This window comes from Lemur catta, chromosome 9 (assembly GCF_020740605.2).
Source record: "Lemur catta isolate mLemCat1 chromosome 9, mLemCat1.pri, whole genome shotgun sequence".
NCBI classification, from domain to species: domain Eukaryota; kingdom Metazoa; phylum Chordata; class Mammalia; order Primates; family Lemuridae; genus Lemur; species Lemur catta.
In genome coordinates, this window is record NC_059136.1 from 58,878,167 (window position 1) to 58,898,553 (window position 20,387).

Below are 20,387 nucleotides of genomic sequence, written 5' to 3' on the forward strand. Positions count from 1 at the left end.
CATTTGAGCACCACTAAACTATTTTATTAAGTTTAAAACTTTAAACAAGGAAATTAGAAATGAATAATATTTGCCTATACAACTTCATACCCAACTGATCATAAAATTGCATGTGGAAAATATCAAATTTTTCAAAATCAAAATCAAAGGAAACTTTCTATTTTCATTAGATCAACACCCTCTTGCTTGTTAACATATATCAAATGTTCTTTGTACCCTTAATTAAAAAAATTAAAGGGAAAAATCTGACACAAAGACAGATGTTATTTACCTGTTGTTGTTTTTCATATAATTCCATACATGAACTCTTTTATAAACCATAAAAGTATATATTTTTCAACTAGTTAGTTATTTAAACATAGTATCAAATCAGAACCAAAACATGATGAAAAACAAAAATTGGTAGGACTATTAACATACACAAATATTAGTCAGTCTTTCCAGGAAATTTTTTTCAAGCAATAATGTATTAATATTCTAAATAATCACTATACTTCGTTAGTAAAATTAAAAGCATTAGGTATACAAATGAATACTTATAACCTCATAACTGAATTATTTTTACCTACAATGTGGCAAAGTGTTGAAAATAACAAATGTAAGTCTCAAACCAGCATAAGTAGTGACTAAAAATTAGTACTAAGATATCTGAAGTACTACCTTGAGTATATTAAAAAAACAATAATTTTAAAATTTTTAAAAAGTACTAAGAAAGGCCGGACGTGATGGCCCACACCTGTAATCCTAGCACTCTGGGAGGCCGAGGCGGGTGGATTGCTCGAGGTCAGGAGTTCGAGACCAGCCTGAGCAAGAGCGAGACCCCGTCTCTACTAAAAATAGAAAGAAATTATCTGGACAACTAAAATATATATATAGAAAAAAAAAATTAGCCGGGCATGGTGGCACATGCCTGTAGTCCCAGCTACTCGGGAGGCTGAGGCAGTAGGATCTTAGTTTAAGCCCAGGAGTTTGAGGTTGCTGTGAGCTAGGCTGACGCCACAGCACTCACTCTAGCCTGGGCAACAAAGCAAGACTCTGTCTCAAAAAAAAAAAAAAAAAAAAAAAAGTACTAAGAAAGAGACAAAACATCTGAGCAAAACATGTTTGAAATCAATTATTTTATTTATTAAATTTAGGATTCTGGACTATTATTCATATACAGATTAGTTTCAAGATATTATTTCTATAAAATTCTAAAATATTGTGTTAACTAAAAATCATTTAATCAAGACAAATTCAGAAAAAAATCTATGACATATTCAGAGGAAGAACATCCTACACCAAAATAAAGCCTAAATTCATTTCTCTTCCCAACCACCCCCCCAAAAAATGTACATATAAAAAATAAACTATTCTTTCTGCTATGAACAAACTCGTATTTCAGACATCAACTACAATTTAGGTAAAATTTTCACCTTTATACAAATTCAAGACTATGAATAAGTTCATTAAATATTACAAAAATAACAAATAGAACAGTAGGTAAAATAGGTTTTTTTAAATATTTTAATCTTATTTAAGAATTTAACTACTATGGTTGTTTTCACAAAATATATTAGAGTCCTACAGTATCTCACATGTCAAAATTTTGTTCCATTTTCCTATTTGTATTACTCTTTCTAAACTACCTTTTAAAAAATCATCTGAGCAAAAGATGTTCAATGAAATGAAAGTATATAAATGTGTACAAAAATCTAATTAAAAAATCCTTTATTATGCAACTGAAAATGCTATGTGCCTAAGTGTCCAGCATCCTTGTGAGCCAGAGAAATCTCAGAAGTCCCAATGAAGAGAATCAGTTGCTTGCTGGGTTTGGGTAAAAAAAGATGGAGAGCAAAGCTAGGGGCAGTGAACTGCTAGCTAAACAGCAGCCAGCCAGTTATCCACGGCATTGTCAGTCATCCACTACAACGTGGGGAATCAAGGAAAGCACTACCCTTTGCCACAGCCAAGTGTCATCAGCAGAAGATGAGATGCTGCAAGAGGAGAGGGAAGGGCAGGAGAAAACTTTGGTGGGTGATAGAAAGGTTCCATATCTTGATTTTGGTAGCAGTTACCTAACTGTGTTTCTGCCAAAAACCACTGAAATGTATACACTTAAAACTGTGGAAATTACATATCTGATAAGGGATTAATTTGTAGAACATATAAAGAACTTCTATGACTTGAAAAAAAACTAATTTAAAAATGGGCAAAGGACTTGAATATACATTTTCCCAAAGATATACAAATGGTCAATGAGTACATGAAAAGATGCTCAACATCCCTAATCATTAGGGAAATGAAAATTAAAACCACAGTGAGATACCACCTCTTATTCATTAGGATGGCTATTACCAAAAAACAGAAGATAGTAAGTATTGACAAGGATATGGAGAAATTAGAATCATTTTGCATTGTTGGTGGAGATATAAAATGTAGTCAGCTATTGAAATCAGCATGGCAGTCCTCAAAAAACTAAACAGAATTACCATGGCCCTGCAATTCCACTTCTAGACATATACTCAGAAGAATTGAAAGCAGAGACTCGAACAGATTATTTGTAAATTTTTGTTCATAGTGGCATCATTCACAAGAGCTAAAAAGTAGGAGGTATCCATCAACAAATGATTAGATAAACAAAATGCAGTATATAAATAAAATGGATACATAAAATTCAGCCTTACAAATGAATAAATAGATAAGGAATGTATGAATAAATGGATAAGGAATGAAATCATGATACATACTACAACATGGAATAATCCTGAAAACATTATGCTAAATGAAATAAGCTAGATACAAAGGACAAATATTGAGTGATTGCACTTACAAGAAACCTAGAATAGTGAAATTCATGAAATAAAAAGTAGAATAGTAGTTTCCAGAGGTTGGGAGGAGGGGGTAACCAGGTGTTATTGTTTTAATAAATATAGAATATAAAAGTTGTAGAGGTGAATGATGGTGCTAATTGCACGACATTGTGAATGTACTTAATACCACTGAATTTCACACTTAGAAATGGTTAAAATGGTAAGTGCTATGTATATTTTACCAAAATAAAAATATTAGTAGTAATAATTTTTAAAGCAAAATGGTACACTTGAATGACCCTTGAATCAAGAAAGAGAGGATCAAATTGAGGCACTGATAGTAATTAACTACGTGCTCTTAAGCAAGTAATTTAACCTGAGATTTAGTTTTCTCGTCTTTGAAATGAGAAGATTGTAATAGATGATGTCAATGTTTCTTTTCAGTTCAATACATTCCATAAAAGCCCATCTTAGATAACAGAAGAACCAGTGCTGAAAATCAGTCTAATACCACTCAGATGGAGATAAGAGAATTAACATCCCAGTTTAGTCTTAGTAGTTTTAAGACATTCAGTTAAAGAGAATATTCCTCGAAAAGCAGACAGATGAAAATAAACACAGTTATAGAAACAAAGGGATAAAACATCTATTGCCAGATGCTTTAAAAACACCCAACTATAGGTTCTTGAGGCCTCAAATTATGGTATTATTAAGAGAACAGTGCAATTGAGCAAACATCATTTAAGCCCAAAGGGGCTACTTATTCTCTATGTTGCAAATAATTATTATTGGTATTTTTTAGATTTGAAGGTCCCAACTTCCATTAAAGCTGAAAGAATTCACCCTTGTATCATTCTGAGCAGTGGCAGAAAATAATTGCTTCAGTTTCAGTTCCAGGGAGGCAAAAGGACCAGTAACTGCTTTATCTGTTCTTCAGATACCACATCAGTATCACCAGCCTACCAGCACACCAAGTACTGTGTCTTTCAATTAAAACAAAACTCAAAGATAGATTCCAGAGAACAATTTTCCCCCTACAAATGAAGTGTTCAATAACATCACTATTTAAAACCAAGCTATTTGGCACTGAGCTAAGTAAGGAGCAGGTAACTTAAAGGCTTTGATTCCTCAATCTGGAAAAGAAATATGGGTTTTCACACATTCCTCTGAGAATGAAAATGGCTCAAGATATACAGAGGCAACAATTGTAAGAGAGAAGGAACATTATTCTTAGGCAGAAATCCATGTATGAACTTCATATAAAAGCAGATTTTGATCAATAAAAGAAATTTAAAGCTGCTCAATAATGCCTCACAAAGTAGCTAACATCCTTTGAATAAAATGTTCATGCAGCAGATAGACAAAGGACTACAAATCAAAAGTGTGTCATAAAGGCTCAGTAATTGAGATTATGTCTAAGATGATACCTGATGCTAATATCCACAGTTATATAAGATCAGCACTACAATAATATCTATTTATTATTAACTGATACTAGCAAAGTTCAGATTTATTATCTGTACTACCATAACTGGCCTGTCAATCTTTGGAAATCCATTTTTGCTGTATGTAAGCAAGAAGCATATTGGGTCTTCAAAGCTGATTAACAAAAGTTAATGTACATCTTCACTCCTTCAAGTAAAAAAGGGATCAAAGACTTTGGAATCAGATAATCCTCCATGAAAATCCTTCACCAGCCACTTTATGACTTTGGACAACTTATTTAACCTCTCTGAATTTTAGTTTATAAGATGGAATATCATCTGACCTCACAGGGTTATGAAAATTTTATAAAACTAGGTACCTAGGACTGTATAAAAAAAATACAGTATTCTCATTCAGATTCTACCCATTCTTCAATAACCTGCTTAAAAATTCATGTTCTCCATGACTTTATAAGCCAAGGTACTCTTTTTACACTCTAAACTTCCAAAATGTATGACATATCTCTCTCTATAAATAAAATTACATTTCTGAACCCTCAATTATAGTTGAAAGTAAATCTGAGACTATATTATGGTTGGAGTTTAACAAACCTCATCAGGCAGAAATGGGACTAATGAATATTTGATTAACTGGTTTATCTGGTTTTTTTTTCTTTTCCTTTTTTTGATCCACTGCTAAGCTTAGACATCCTTATTCATGTGTAAGTCTAAGCGCAAAGTAACTTTCCAAATTCCTCCTCACTGTATCCAGTGATACATGGACATCTGATTTGGCCATTAAAGCCCATTTCTAACAGGACCTCTTCTTGTAAGCTCTCCTTGATGTCCCAGGGAAATTTTCTGCTTTCTTTAAACTTATAGGACATACTGCTTAAGAGTTAGTTTTGGAATTTAAAGACAACTGTTTTCATATGTGTCTTTCCCACTAGACTAAGTTTTTCATGGTCAGGGAAGGAAGGATATCTTTTACACTCTTTGTATTCTATTGTATTCTTTCCCCAACCCCAACACACAGCAAAGTGTATCATAATATAGGTAGTTGAAAAATACTTAATGAATGACATCTAATCGCCCCTAATACAATTGAAGTTTCTTAAGAAAAAGGGAAAATGGCAAAGGAATAAAAAAGAAGTTGATACAACCTTCAGGAACTTATTTTTAAATTAAAATTACAGATCAAGAATATGTAAATCATCAATGTTCAGTAATAGAATACTGTAAAGTGACAAAAGTAAATGATCTAAAAACTACATTCTACAGTTTGGATGAATGTCACAAACATTATTTTGAGTGAGAAAACCCAGTCAAAAAGAAACATGTATCTTATGATTCCATTTATATTGAGTCCCAGAACAGATAAAACTAATCTATGTTTTCAGAAATCAGGACAGTAATTAACCTTGAAAGAGGGAGAATAAGTCAGGCTTTTGGGATACTGATAATGTTCTGTTTCTTTTTTTTTTTTTTTGACACAGAGTCTCGCTGTGTTGCCCGGGCTAGAGTGAGTGCCGTGGCATCAGCCTGGCTCACAGCAACCTCAGACTCCTGGGCTTAAGCGATCCTACTGCCTCAGCCTCCCTAGTAGCTGGGACTACAGGCATGAGCCACCATGCCCGGCTAATTTTTTGTATATATATTTTTAGTTGGCCAGATAATTTCTTTCTATTTTTAGTAGAGACGGGGTCTCACTCTTGCTCAGGCTGGTCTCGAACTCCTGACCTCGAGCAATCCACCCGCCTCGGCCTCCCAGAGCTAGGATTACAGGCGTGAGCCACCGCGCCCGGCCTGTTCTGTTTCTTAATCTTTGAGCTGGTTACCAAAGGCTCAGTTCAGTTATGAAATACCTCAAGCTGTACATCCATAATACATGTACTTTTCTATAGATATTATTTCAATCAAAATTTTAAAAATAAAGTTGAAAACTTATTATTTTTGCTCTGTTGAAAAAAAAAAAAGTTAAGTCCAATAAAGCTATACGGAAACACAAATGCACTACCACTGTAGAAATGTTTAAAATTACTATGTACAGGAGGCTAAGGCTTAATTCTATTACTGGCAACAAGGTCATGATACTTACTGACCATAACCAACTCTTTGGTGACCTTTAAATGCCCTCATGTTTAAAAAAGGGGTAAATGCAAATTAAATTAATTGCCTAAGATTTCTGTCATTAAATATTGGTCACTGTGTCTTTTCCACCATATCCTACACATTTCAGTCCTCTTCTGAGAGACTAACAGGACAAAATGTTAACTTGACATTTAACAGTAAGCAAAAAAAATTTTTTGAAAAGTTTATTTTTATATGCTTAGAAACTATGGAGAATGAAAGATATTAATAAAATATAATCAAAACTTTTTAAAAAATAAATTCTAAAAAATTTTACTAATAGTTTGCTCATTGGAGCTAAATATATTAATAAGAAATTTTAAATGGGAGAAAAATAATTTATTTTCTATCTTAAAACACATACTTTTTAAAAAATAGCAAACCTGATTAAAATAAACTTCATCAGTTTGAAATGTCATAATAGTTCAACTTAGAAATAATCCTAAATAAAAAGTATAAACTATTTTGCTAATTTACATAAACTCTAGATTTTCATTACTAGCTCAAAAGCTACCAAAAATTTTTTTACAATGGGCTATATAAATGTCTTTGTTTCAGAAACTGTGACCTGTAGTAAAAATGTTTTTCTCATTATTGAATGAAATATACACATAGCATCATATATGTGCTTTAAAAAACTCTGAAATGAGAAATTTTAAAATCCAAATGAAAGAGCATGTATAATTTGAGGAAGGGAGAAACCATAATTGGAAACAGAGTTAACATTTAATGATAAAACCAGGATGACTTACTAAAATTATCCTCACTCACTGCATGAGTTAATAAACTTTCAGTCTTCAAGCTGATTTTGATTTAATTGAATCACCATGTGAAGTATTTTATCTGGTACTTTATTGACTTCAAACTGCATTTAACTAAGCTATATCTCAATGTACTGAGTTTTATCTTTATTATTTTCAAATTAGAGTTGCTAAGAATATATGAATTACATTAAAGATAATTTATTTTCTATTTATTAAGAAACATGATTTCAAGAAGCTATTTCAAATCAATGTACTTCTGTAAGACATAGCAAAAATATCACTGGAATAATGCAGAAGCACTCTTACCTATAAAAAAAAGCAAAACACATCCAAATACATATTAGCATTCTATGACCTCACACTTTTAGTGTTTAATTGGAATATCTTCTTTCAGATGTCTACAGACATATTTTAAATCACATTTGACAATATTCAGAATAAGCCCTACATATCCTTAAAATAAACCTTACTTATTCAAATATTTGATTCATTTCATATAAAACCCAGTATTCATTTTGAAAATTTTGGCTTTTATTAAAGAAATTAAGAATTTTCTATAGTAAATAGCACTGTTTATAATAAAATTATTTTGATCTTATAAATGATAAATTAATCAGCGCATAACTGAGATAGATAATAGTTTTCACAAATACCTACTAAAATTAATATGGAACATATCAACTGTGACATAGTGACATAACCCATGGTAATTCTTAATACATTAGAATATAAAACTTGGTTCAAATGCAACATGCCATATATATGCAAATAAAAAGTTACATCCATTTCCATTGTTTCATTTTATAGAGGAACTGGTTCCAAAATGTTAGTATAACTTTTTTTTTTAATTTCTGGATCAATATGCAAATTTCCTTAGAAATGTGAGCATTTACTTTACTAACTTCATTTTAAAAGTTACATGATATATAAGGAACAAATTTTCAGCAACTGAAATACATTAGACAAAGAAATTAATATTTATTTTCTGAAAGTTATATCACTTTTAGTAACAAAATAATGGAAAACATATCCTGTAAAAATAAGCTTACTAATTAGGATAAGAATACACAAGACATATTCCAAATAATTCAAATTGTAAACTATAGAAATATTTCATTAAAAATTATTTCACATATTTAAATACTATTTTATATATTTACATAATTATTTCTTTAATATATTAAAAGCATTTCTTTCAACTAAAAATGTATGATTAGTAATCATAGGCTTTCTTTCTATGAATCTCTTTGAATTTAAGGAAATGTGACCTCCAAATAAAGCAACCCGATCCTAAATTAAAATAAGGGCTAAAATCAATTTCTTGCAAAATGTAGCTACTAGACATGTCAAATATAGTCTATGTAATCAATATACTTTTGTCAGTGGCTATGAATACATATGAAATTATTATTTAATAGATAAATACCTTGGCCTTGATATTATCAACCATTTTTAATCTTTATATCCTCTCTCATAAATAAATAAATAGATAGATAAACAAATAAAAACACACTTGCCCTTATAATTCCTATTACAGTCTGGGGCAGCAATATTTTATTATACCTCCAACTGAATTAATAATTATTACCCCCAAAACAGCTATTACTATCACAAAAGATAGTATGAACTAGCTAGCTTATTTCGGCCATTTAAAGGAGATTTTTAGTGTCTCAGTAAAAGACAGCACAACTTCAGACATTCTTCTAAGGTTTTATATAAAACTAGTATATGGGCATAAGCCATACATTTGGGTTATTTCTCTCCTACGTTAAATAAATGAAAATTAACATAAACCACATTTGAACATGTAAGACTTACCAGCAAGTAGGGAGTTTCAGAAGTTTACCATAAAGAGCAGTGCTGAAGGAGGGAATAATCGGTACAGATAAGCAGTAAGATCTGCTACAATCCAAAGACGTAAGTCCTGCCTGGAAACCAAATACCTGAAACAAAAAGAAAAGATCCAAGTGTTCGCAGAGACAAAGTTTTAATAAGCACAGAATGAAATACGTCAGTTTCAATTTGCTGTCCAACAGCTGCACACTAAATATAATACGTCCCAAAGTCTTCTTCCACTTCCCAAACGATCAACATTTTCATTTATTCAATTTGACATTAAGTCAAAATTAAGAGATTTAAATATGCATTAAATATTTACTTCACATGCCTGAAAGATCACTGCTTTTTTGACCAATTTTTTAAGCTTCACATTCTATTTCTATACATAATCCTCTTGTAGTGTCTTATTGTCTGCCATATGTACATATTTTTCCATAAATATAAACAACTGACTGTACTGTTTACATTGTAAATATTAATTTAATAAATTAGGGTTAATATTCTATGAATAAAAGAACATTAACTATAAGAACAATCTTAAGAATATATTTTGCCTTTAGCTTTCATTATGCACAAACAAAAAGGATATTCAAAAATACTCTAAAATGTTCCTTTCTTTTGTGAAAATAATTGTAGGGTTGAGTTTTTATACCCCAGGAAATTTGGTGTATGGCATAAAGTATTCTTCATGTGTTTAACACTTCAAATGAACAGTTGATACTAAAATATTTTTATAAGCAATCTCCAAAATTCCTGAACACTGTATTTGCCTTAATAGAAAGAAACAACATAGTATCACATTTTACATAACACGTTATAGAGAATGGATGATATTTCTGCTCTAATTGCTTCTAATACGATAAAAGATAAACATCTCACACTGGAAACACTGACACACAGGGATACACAATGAAGAGTTATTGTTTACCAGTAACATGCAAAAGCGGTTTAACCCCAACAATTTATCTTTAGTTATTATTTTTCATTCCTTGAGTTTATAAAATTGATTTCCTTATCTCTAGGATTAATAAATACTAACTGTTAAGTTCTAAACTGAAATGTTTAAAATTTCTTCATAACTAATTTTCAAAACAAAATACTATTAAATGAACATAAAATAATGATCAATTTCTTGAAAAGTATTAAGCTACTCCCAAATGGTTTCAAAAAGCTATTATGCTGCCAACATTCATCAAACTGATAATGTCAAATTCTTTCTTCTAAAATCAGTTTTCAGTGAACAAAATAATGTTTTGGAAATAAGACATTATTAAGAATAACATTTTCAGAGAAAACTGCATTTTAAAGGCCCTGTCTCCCTAATTACTATGAAGGAAAATAAAAATGATGCACCCATTAATGCCTACAAGTCCTGCTATTAACCAATCAGCAAGAGGTACAGAATCCAGAAGAAAAAGGCATTTTTCTAACACTGAAATAATTACTTAAAATCGTAACTTAAAAATTAAGGTATTTCACATTCATTCTTTTTGAAGACCTGTTCTGAGCAACAATGTATGCAAAGAACTGTGCTGGGCACTGCACAATTTCAGCATTTCATATTTTCTCATAAAGGCCTATGAAAGGGTTCTGAAATTTACAAGTATTAACATGACAATTTAAAACACAATTATTAAAACAACACCTAACCTCCAACTAGGTCTAGAGTTATGAATAAGGGTAATATTTTATCACATCATATTAGGTATGTTCTACTAAGAACTCTTTCAAAGTCACTTTCTAATTTTCCATTAAATGCCCCAACATTATAATCCCAGACACTATCATTAACTACCCTCAGAAGGAAATTGGGTGTAGAGAAGATTCCCTGGCTGGTTATCTGTAGAATTGCGAAGGCCTTTAGAGAAACTGCATACTATTCTATAAAATTATAAAGTTTTTATTATATTTTCACACTGTACAGAGATGTTTCTAAGGAAATATTCAAGTAGGTAAAAATTACAATGAAAGACGGCCTACTGGACAAAGAAATATATTGCCAAATTATTACATCTGAAGAGTCATATTATCCAATCATCTACCAAATCAAAAACAACTATTTCAAAATAAATTTTAAAGTCTTTCTTCTAAATTATAGCAATAAGATACACAGATTTACAATACCTATATAACCTAATAATTTGTCAACATCTCTTGACCAAGACTGTAAATACTTAATCTAGGAAAAGGAGAACCAGCACTGTGTGAATTGAAATTGCTTTCACAAAGGATAGTTCACATACTCAGAAATGGAATAAAAGTGCTGAATACTGCAAACTAATAGCCTGAAGCAGTAAAAATGTATGAAGCAGTAATTGTAACTACCAACAGAAGTTTTAGCTGAAGAAAATTGTAAACTTGAACAAGAGGACTTACACATCTCATTAAGTGAAACATTAAACATGTATTTCTACCTTTTAAAAAGAACCCAATTAGCAAATGATGAAAATAAATACATCATCAATATTTTAAAACTTTACAACAAATGTTCCTGAATTAACATCTCAAATAGAAAAAATTGTAATGGATTCAGAATATAAAACAACTTATTTCTGTTAAGTTTTCACCAAAAATTAGTGTAAGTTGGGATTTGTAATTTTAAAAAGACAAAAATATAGAAACCATACACTAACTGTAAATGACAATAAAAACACATAAGTGTGATATAAAACAAATCATTTCTATGTTGCTGCCATTATCAGATATAGTGTATAACACTATAAGCAGCATCCTAAAGATTTGTCTCTCACTAAAGGGACAAATAATAAAGCACTACCTTTATGTCAAAAGTTGATCTGTACACAAAAAAATGAAGTAATTATAACTAGAATTGTGCTGCACAATAATGAACATGTTATTTTTAAAAAAGCCTTTAGGGAAGGCCGGGCGCGGTGGCTCACGCCTGTAATCCTAGCTCTGGGAGGCCGAGGCGGGTGGATCGCTCGAGGTCAGGAGTTCGAGACCAGCCTGAGCAAGAGTGAGACCCCGTCTCTACTAAAAATAGAAAGAAATTATCTGGCCAACTAAAAATATATATACAAAAAAATTAGCCGGGCATGGTGGCTCATGCCTGTAGTCCCAGCTACTCGGGAGGCTAAGGCAGTAGGATCGCTTAAGCCCAGGAGTTTGAGGTTGCTGTGAGCTAGGCTGATGCCACGGCACTCACTCTAGCCCGGGTAACAAAGTGAGACTCTGTCTCAAAAAAAAAAATAAATAAATAAAAAAAATAAAAAAGCCTTTAGGGGAAAAGAATGGAATCAGAACCAACTACTGAATTTTAGAAATAAAAATGCTTAGAGCTTATTTAACTCAATCATCTCATTTTACATATGGGAAAAATGAAATCCAATAAGGATTAGAGATGTCTTCAAAATTACATATTGCTGGACAGCAGTATAATGATTCATTTGATTTAGCTCATCTATTAGCCCACTATTTCACCTGGCCTTCCTTTCTCCTTCCATGTCCTCCTTCCCCTCTCCTAAAAAGGTTGATTCTCCACTTAGGCTTAAAGAAATATAAACAGTCTCACCACCATCTCCCCCTAGTTCAAACATCAATAAAATTACATTTCTCTCCTTTCAACAGCAAATATCTTGAACGAGAAGCCTAGAGTTTGCTACAATTTTTTCATTACCTACTCACTTCTTAAACCCCCTCAATCTAGTTTCTGTTCATGTATCCCCCGAAACAAAAGAAAACTCTGGGCTGAAACTGATACTGTACTTATGTTCCTCTCCTATGGAAAAAAATTAAGAAATATTTTCTCTTGATTTTTTTCCACTAACAATTTAAAAGAGTAAAAATATAAATAATTATCAGTGATTTTTCCACCTAGAATTTTAAAAGTACAAGTACTGTCATGCTGTTATCTACATTGTTCAAGACATAAATACAGCCAGGTGCAGTGGCTCACACCTGTAATCCTAGCACTCTGGGAGGCCAAGATAGGAGCATCGCTTAAGATCAGGAGTTCAAGACCAGCCTGAGCAAGAGCGACACCCCATCTCGACCAAAAGTAGAAAAAATAGCCAGGCATGGTGGTGCACACCTGCAGTCCCAGCTACCTGAGAGGCTGAAGCATGAGGATTGCGTGAGCCCAGAAGTTTGAGGTTGCTGTGAGCTAGGCTGACACCATAGCACTCTAGCCTGGGCAACAAGCAAGACTCTGTCTCCAAAAAAAAAAAAAAAAGAAATCCTTCAGAATATATAAAAAGTGCTTACAACTTAAGAATAAAAAGACATCTCAATTTTAAAATGGGCAAAAGAATTGAACAGAAATTTATCCAAAGAAGATATACAAATGACCATGAACACATGAAAAAAATGCTCAATATCATTAGCCTTTATGGAAATACAAATCAAAACCACAGTGAGATACCACTTCACAACAACTAAGGTTGCTAAAATCAGAAAGACAATAACAAGTGTTAGTGAGGATGTAGAGAAGTAAGAACCCACAAAACAGTACAATCATTTTAACAAAAAAAAGTTTGGCAATTCCTAAAAATAGAGTTAACATATGGCCAGGCAATTCCACACTTAAGTGTATATACCCAAAAGAAAGGAAAACCTGTCTTCACATAAAGACTTAGGCAAGAATATTTATAGCTTTATTATTCAAAATAGCCAAAAAGTGGAAACAACTCAAATGTCCATCAACAGATGAATGGATAAATAAAATGTAGTTCATCCATGCAATAGAATATTATAATTCAGACATAAAAAGGACTGAAATAATTTTTTTACATCTTACATTTAGCTCTCTGACCCATTTTGAGTTAATTTTTGTATATGGTGTTAGGTAAGGGTCCAGTTTCATTCTTTTGCATGTGGACATCCAGTTTTCCCAGCACCATTTGTTAGAAAGACTGTCCTTTCCCAGTGAATGGTCTTGAAACTCTTGTCAAAAATAATTTGGCCATATAGATGAGGGCTTATTTCTGGGCTCTCTATTCTATTCCATTGGTCTTTATGTCTGTTTTTATACCAGTACTACACTGTTTTGATTACTGTAGATTGGTAGTAAGTTTTGAAATCAAAAAGTGTGAGTCTTCCAGCTTTGTTCTTCTTTTTCCAGATTGTTTTGGCTATTCAGGGTCCCTTGAGATTCCATACGAATTTTAGGGTGAGTTTGTCTATTTCTGCAAAAAAAATCATTGGGATTTTGATAGGGATTGGACTGAATATGTAGATTGCTTTGGACAGTATAGACATTTTGACAATGTTAAGTCTATCAATCCATGAATATAAGATGTGTTTCCATTTATTTATGTCTTAATTTCTTTCAGCAAAGCTTTGTAGTTCTTATTATATAAGTCTTTCACCTCCTTGTTTAAGTTAATTCCTAAACAACAAACCTTTCAGAAGAAAACATAAGACAAAAGCAAACTACTGTCCACAGGCCAAATTCCACATGCTTCCTAGTTTGGAATAGTCTACAAGCTAACCATTATTTTACAGATGAACATTTATAATCAATGTGATGATGGAAACACTAAGTTGGAACCTCAATGAGGTAAAATGTTATCTGAAAAAAAATTCCATTCTTCTCATTAGTAAAAGCATCTTACCAAAAAAATGTACTCAATTACTATAATACATTTCTGAATATTGCAAACTCAGAATCTGTAGAAATTTTTTCACTCTTATTATTTAAGTACCTACATAATGTCCTCAATTTTGCCACTTGGCCCACAAAGCCTAAAACATTTCTATTTGACCCTTTAGACAAAAGTTTGCTGATGCCTGCTGTACTGCATATACTAAGAACTGGAAAAAATGGGTGGTAAGGTAGATATACTTTCAAATTTATTACATCCTGCTAAAATTCCTTCCAAAATCAATATACCAACTTATATAATCACCAGACATGTATGAAAACAACATTTCCTCCAAATCCCTTGGTATTTTCTTGAGGTCAAAAATTAGGAGATTCAAAGAATACAAAGGGGTTTTGATCATACTATAACCTTCTTTATCTCTCTGAAGCATGCACTGTAGCTGATCCTTAAGAGTAACAGGGCCTTAACATTATACACTATTCTACAATTTATAGAGTACATTCATATTACCTTATATTCTATATATGTTTCATATATCAGATTCCTTGGAATATATTAGATACTCAATGCCATATATATTCAAAGGATGTGTCTGCCAGACCATAAAGAGGTAAGTCATAAGAAAGTTTTATCTCTCGGGGTTAGGAGGTTGAGGAGATGTTGGGCAAAGGATACAAAATTTGAGTTAAATAGAAGAATAAATTCAAAAGATATATTGTACAGCATGATCACTATAGTAAATAACAACGTACTGTATTTTGGAAATCAATAAGAGAACAGATTTTAAGTGTTCTCTCCACAAAAAATGGTAAGTTACTGAGGTAATATATATGTTAATTAGCTAGATTGAGCCATTCCATGACATATATTTCAAAATAGCATGTTGTACACAATATATACAAATTTTAATGTCGATTAAAAATAAAAAAATTTTCATCTGCATACTTTCTACACACACCCATGCCAACTCTCCCAGTTGTTAAATTTCATCACATAAAGTAAGAGTCATAAACCATTTTGTTACCCAATACAGAGTTAAGTACACAAAATTAAAACTCAGGCATTTGAGTATGTAATTAAAAATTACTTAAGTTCTAAAATGCCAAACACATGAAATATTTAATTCCTCTACTGTAATACTGTAACACCAAGTGCAAAACTTTGAAAACTACTGCTCTAAATTCTATAGCAAATTGGTAATTTGAGTAAATCCATAATACCCATATAAACAAAAACTCTCTACCAAATTCTGAAAGTATTAGTATATACTAAGCCACAGAAGAAGTATCAAAAAATGAAACAAAATATTCAATACAAGGCTCAAGGCTTTATTTTAACAAGTATTCAGTATTCTTAATACCAATGAATGGTTTTCCTATACATATTATACCTATATTCCTATACATATTATTCCTACTATGCCCAACACCTTACTTCCTGGCACATTAAGCTTATCCATTATAATTGTAGTCAAACTAACCAAAATATAAAAGACAACTAGGCAAAATGTTTGGCAAAAGCCTTTTTCCAAAAATATAACTATATCCAGAACACAGTGTAACTTTTATATTACACTGGAAATTTAAGTGAGTTTTAGCATACTGACAAATAGAAATGGTAAACAACTATTCCAGTAACTCTTACGTCAGTATGGATAGTGATCATATTGATGACAAATGGCTCTGGTGACCATTTTCCTTGAGGACAAAGACATACCTTATTTATCTATCTTGTTTATCTATTGCTGAATGTCTGCTATATGGAAAGAACTTAATATTTGCCAAATGACTAAATCCTACATAAGCAAAATATCTTACAAAGATTCATGAGATGTCTAAAATTAGATCCACTTCCAAAAAACAAGGCAATGTCTAAACAAATCCATAGCAAAAAATTAAGAATTTTCCTCAGTAGCTATGATTTCTACATATTAGTGTGATTAGCTTTGAGTATGACCTACATTCTCATGTTCAAATACAAATTTAATCATAAATCACTGTGAAGAATAGAAGAGTATTTAATAATTGAAGGACAGTATTTTCCTAAAAGCAAAAGAATGAGGAAAAGCAACACAGGATCTTTTTGGAAGGTTATCTGAAGTAGGAATGAAGTATTCTGACCCAAAACAATGACAGTCTTAATACTGAAAGTTCTACAATAAGAACCAAAATAATTTCTGGGATTTTGAGATCAGATTGGATCTAGGCAAATCAGGCGAAGGCATTTGCAGGCCTTCTCTTTTAGACCTCTTGGAAGGGGTGCTTAGGAATAAGAGTGAACAAAACAAATGGAAGAAAATACCCCAAAAATTAAGTTTTAAGGATAATTTTTGCTAAATGACACCTAAGCAGAAAAAGAAAGATGACTGATACTTACTAGGAACAAAACCAACTCTGGTGAATTTTAAAGATTTAATTAGAGTATTCCTTTCTTCATTCATTTGATTAATAAAGTTTAACTTTTTGTTTTGTTTTTGTTTTTAGAGACAATGTCCCACACTCTATTGCCCAACGTGGAGTACAGTGGCATGATCACAGCTAACTGCGGCCTCAAACTCCTGAGCTCAGGCAATACTCCCACCTTAGCCTCCCAAATAGCTGGGACTACAGGCAGGGCACAGCCATGCCTGGCTAATTTATTTATTAATTTTTTTTTTTTTTGTAGAGATGGGGTCTATGTTTCCCAAGGTGGTTTTGAACTCCTGGCCTCGAGCAATACTCTTGCCTTGGACTCCTAAAGTGTTGAGATTACAGGCGTCAGCCATCGCGCCTAGCTGAAGGTTTTACTTTAACATACATGAGTATGTGAGTATGGGTGTGTATGTTTCTGAAGTTATGACACAGTATCCTGCTGAAAGTCTAGATGTACACTGTCAAATACACTATCATTTGAAATGTGACTAGTCAAAACTGAAATGTGCTGTAAGCAGAAAATACGTAATAGACTTAGAAGACTTGGTATAAAAAGAGAATGTAAAATATCAATGTTTTATATTGATTACATGTTAAATGATAATATTTTAGATATAGGTTAAATAAGTTATTAAAATGAAAAAGACAAGGCAAATATTAACACTGTAATCAGATACTCATGTTGTATCAATATTTTTAAAAAATCATATGCCTCTGTGTATTAATTGTGGCATCAGATTAGAAAGCACAAGTATAAAATATTCTCTATATATCCAAACTCAAAAATACCTTCTGCTACTCTCTGCATGACATACAACACTGTGGTACATTGCTATACTAATGGCCCCAATGAGTCACACTTCCCTGTGTCCACATCCTTTTAGAATGTAATACTGTTGCTCTTCCACCAAAGGAACCATCTTCTTGAAAGGGGCTTTGCAAAGACATCTAGGAAACATGTTCTTCTATTCTCCATGATTTGAAAAGAGTCAGATTTTAATGTCTTAAATACACATGCAGGTGATATAAAACTGGTCTCTTTAAATTGCTTTCTCTTTACTTTACAAATACATAAGACTTTCAAAACACCAAACTGTAAAGGACTCTATTTGTGGAGTCCTCTAATCTTTTAACACTGTGGTCCCCGAGCACCTGTCCATGGCCTGTAATTGTCTTCCATGAAACTTAGTAACAGCAGGAGGAGAACTGGCGAAGCTTCATCTGTATTTATAGCCACTCCCGTTCCCATCGCTTGCATCACCGCCTGAGCTCGGCCTCCCACGCCCCCACCCCTGGGTAGGTGGAAAAATTGCCTTCCATAAAACCAGTCCCTGGTGCCAAAATGGTTGGGAACCCCTGTTTTAACACACTGACTGCCACACACAAAAAAAAAATTTTCCTTGGGGCCACAGTGTTTTATTTAAAAAATAGAACAAAAACTTCAAAAACAAAATGATCCTTTGGGTTTTTATTGTTTTGTGTGTTTTTTAATAAAAAAGTAAAATAAAAACTTGAAAATGAGTAATGTAAAAAGTAATGTGAAACTTGAAAAATGTTTCATAAGGGTAAAGTGTTTTTCTTGACTTGCCAGGCTTAAATGTAATTTAAAGGTAAATATAAATAGAAAAACAAAATTTATTGACTTCTATTTGTTTAATCCACAGTTTTTAATTAAATTGCAAATATTAATTGTAACGATAAGAGTATCAACAAGTAAGATTTTCACGCACCAATTGCAGGGTTTTGCCCAGGTTTTGCTTTATGAGGTCCCAGGCTCAAAACTAGCAAGAGTTAAAAACAACTCACATGGAGTTAATGTGTTAATACATTACATGAAATTCTTGATTTCAACTTTTTATGGCTTTCTTTTGTTCATAAAACAGAACTTGATTGGGTATGTGCTGTCAATACTTAAACCCCCTATCTGTATTTGTTTAGCAAAAACATTTATTACTCAACATTTGCATTTATTGTTTGCATATTCCTGTACTAGGATGCAAAAATAAATGGAAGAGCCAAGCAAAGTTTCCAGTAATTCTCATTGCATAACCATACAAGCATGCATGGGAGATATTGCAGGTTCAGTTCAAGACCACTGCAATAAAACAAGTATCACAATAAAGTGAGTCACACATAATTTTTGATTTCCCAGTGCATATAAAAGTTATGTTTAAACTATCCTGTAGCCTGTTAACTAAACAATAACATTATGTCTTTAAAAAATGTATATACTTTAATTTAAAAGTACTTTATTGCTGGCCTGGCGAGGTGGCTCACGCCTGTAATCCTAGCACTCTGGGAGGCCGAGGCAGGAGGATCGCTTGAGGTCAGGAGTTCGAGACCAGCCTGAGCAAGAACGAGACCCCCTCTCTACTAAAAAATAGAAAGAAATTAACCAGACAACTAAAAATATATAGAAAAAATTAGCCAGGCATGGTAGTGCATGCCTGTAGTCCCAGCTACTCAGGAAGCTGAAGCAGGAGGATCACTTGAGCCCAAGAGTTTGAGGTTGCTGTGGGCTAGGCTGATGCCACGGCACTCTAGCCCTGGGCAACAGAGCAAGACTCTGTCTCAAAAAAAAAAATAAATAAAAAGGTACTTTATTGCTAAAACATGCTAATGATCATCTGAACTTTCAACTATTCATAATCTTTTTGCTGGTGGAGGGTCTTCTCTTGTTGATGTTGAAGGCTGATGAATGATCAGGATGGTGGATGCTGAAGGCTGGCACAGCTGTGGCAATCTCTTAAACTAAGACAATGTAGTTTGCCACATCAATTGCCTCTTCTTTTCACAAAAGATTTCTCTATAGCATGAAATGCTATTTGATAGCATTTTACCTAGTAGAACTTCTATCAAAATTGGAGTCAATCCTCTCAAACCCTACTGCTGCTTTATCAACTAAGTATATGGAATATTCTAAATTCTTTGCTGCCCTTTCAACAGTGTTCATTGCATCTTCACCATAAGTAGACTACATCTCAAGAAACCGCTTTTGTTAGAGTAGGAGACTAGGAGAAAGGGCTGAGACTGGCTGCATGTGCTTGAAGATTGGGTGCCACCAGTGGAAAAAAAAAAACAACTCTTAAGCAGAAGCTAACCAGAGGGGCTGATAACTGCAGGCAAGAACTAGCTTCAATGGCTTGTCAGCTATCTTTGCTACATTAAATGAATTTTGGCTAACTACAATATCATTTACATTGAACTTTTAAAATTTCTCCACCCTTGAAATCATCATGACCATTCACAAACAACCCCATAACGTATAAAAATGGGATGAAACCCAATTCTAAGTAGTAGCCAAATTCTTAGTAATAGCCGACACCTTGCCTTTGAATATTCCTCCCATTGATTAGTAAAACTACACAAGATCTGAAACCACTTCATCCCAGTGTAGCTGCTCTCTTTGAAGTCTGCCCACTCTCTTTCCTGAGAGTATATTTTTGCTTTCAATAAAAGCTGT

General features: G+C 32.7%; 1 protein-coding gene across 1 annotated transcript in view; it reads right to left on the reverse strand.

The window, feature by feature from the left end:
• Positions 1 to 20,387, reverse strand: part of VPS13B (vacuolar protein sorting 13 homolog B) — a 752,846-nt gene that overhangs the window by 628,998 nt on the left and 103,461 nt on the right. The window contains exon 16 of the mRNA XM_045560402.1: positions 8,929 to 9,053. Coding sequence (XP_045416358.1) covers positions 8,929 to 9,053 — 125 coding nt within the window. The remainder of the gene's footprint in view (positions 1 to 8,928; positions 9,054 to 20,387) is intronic.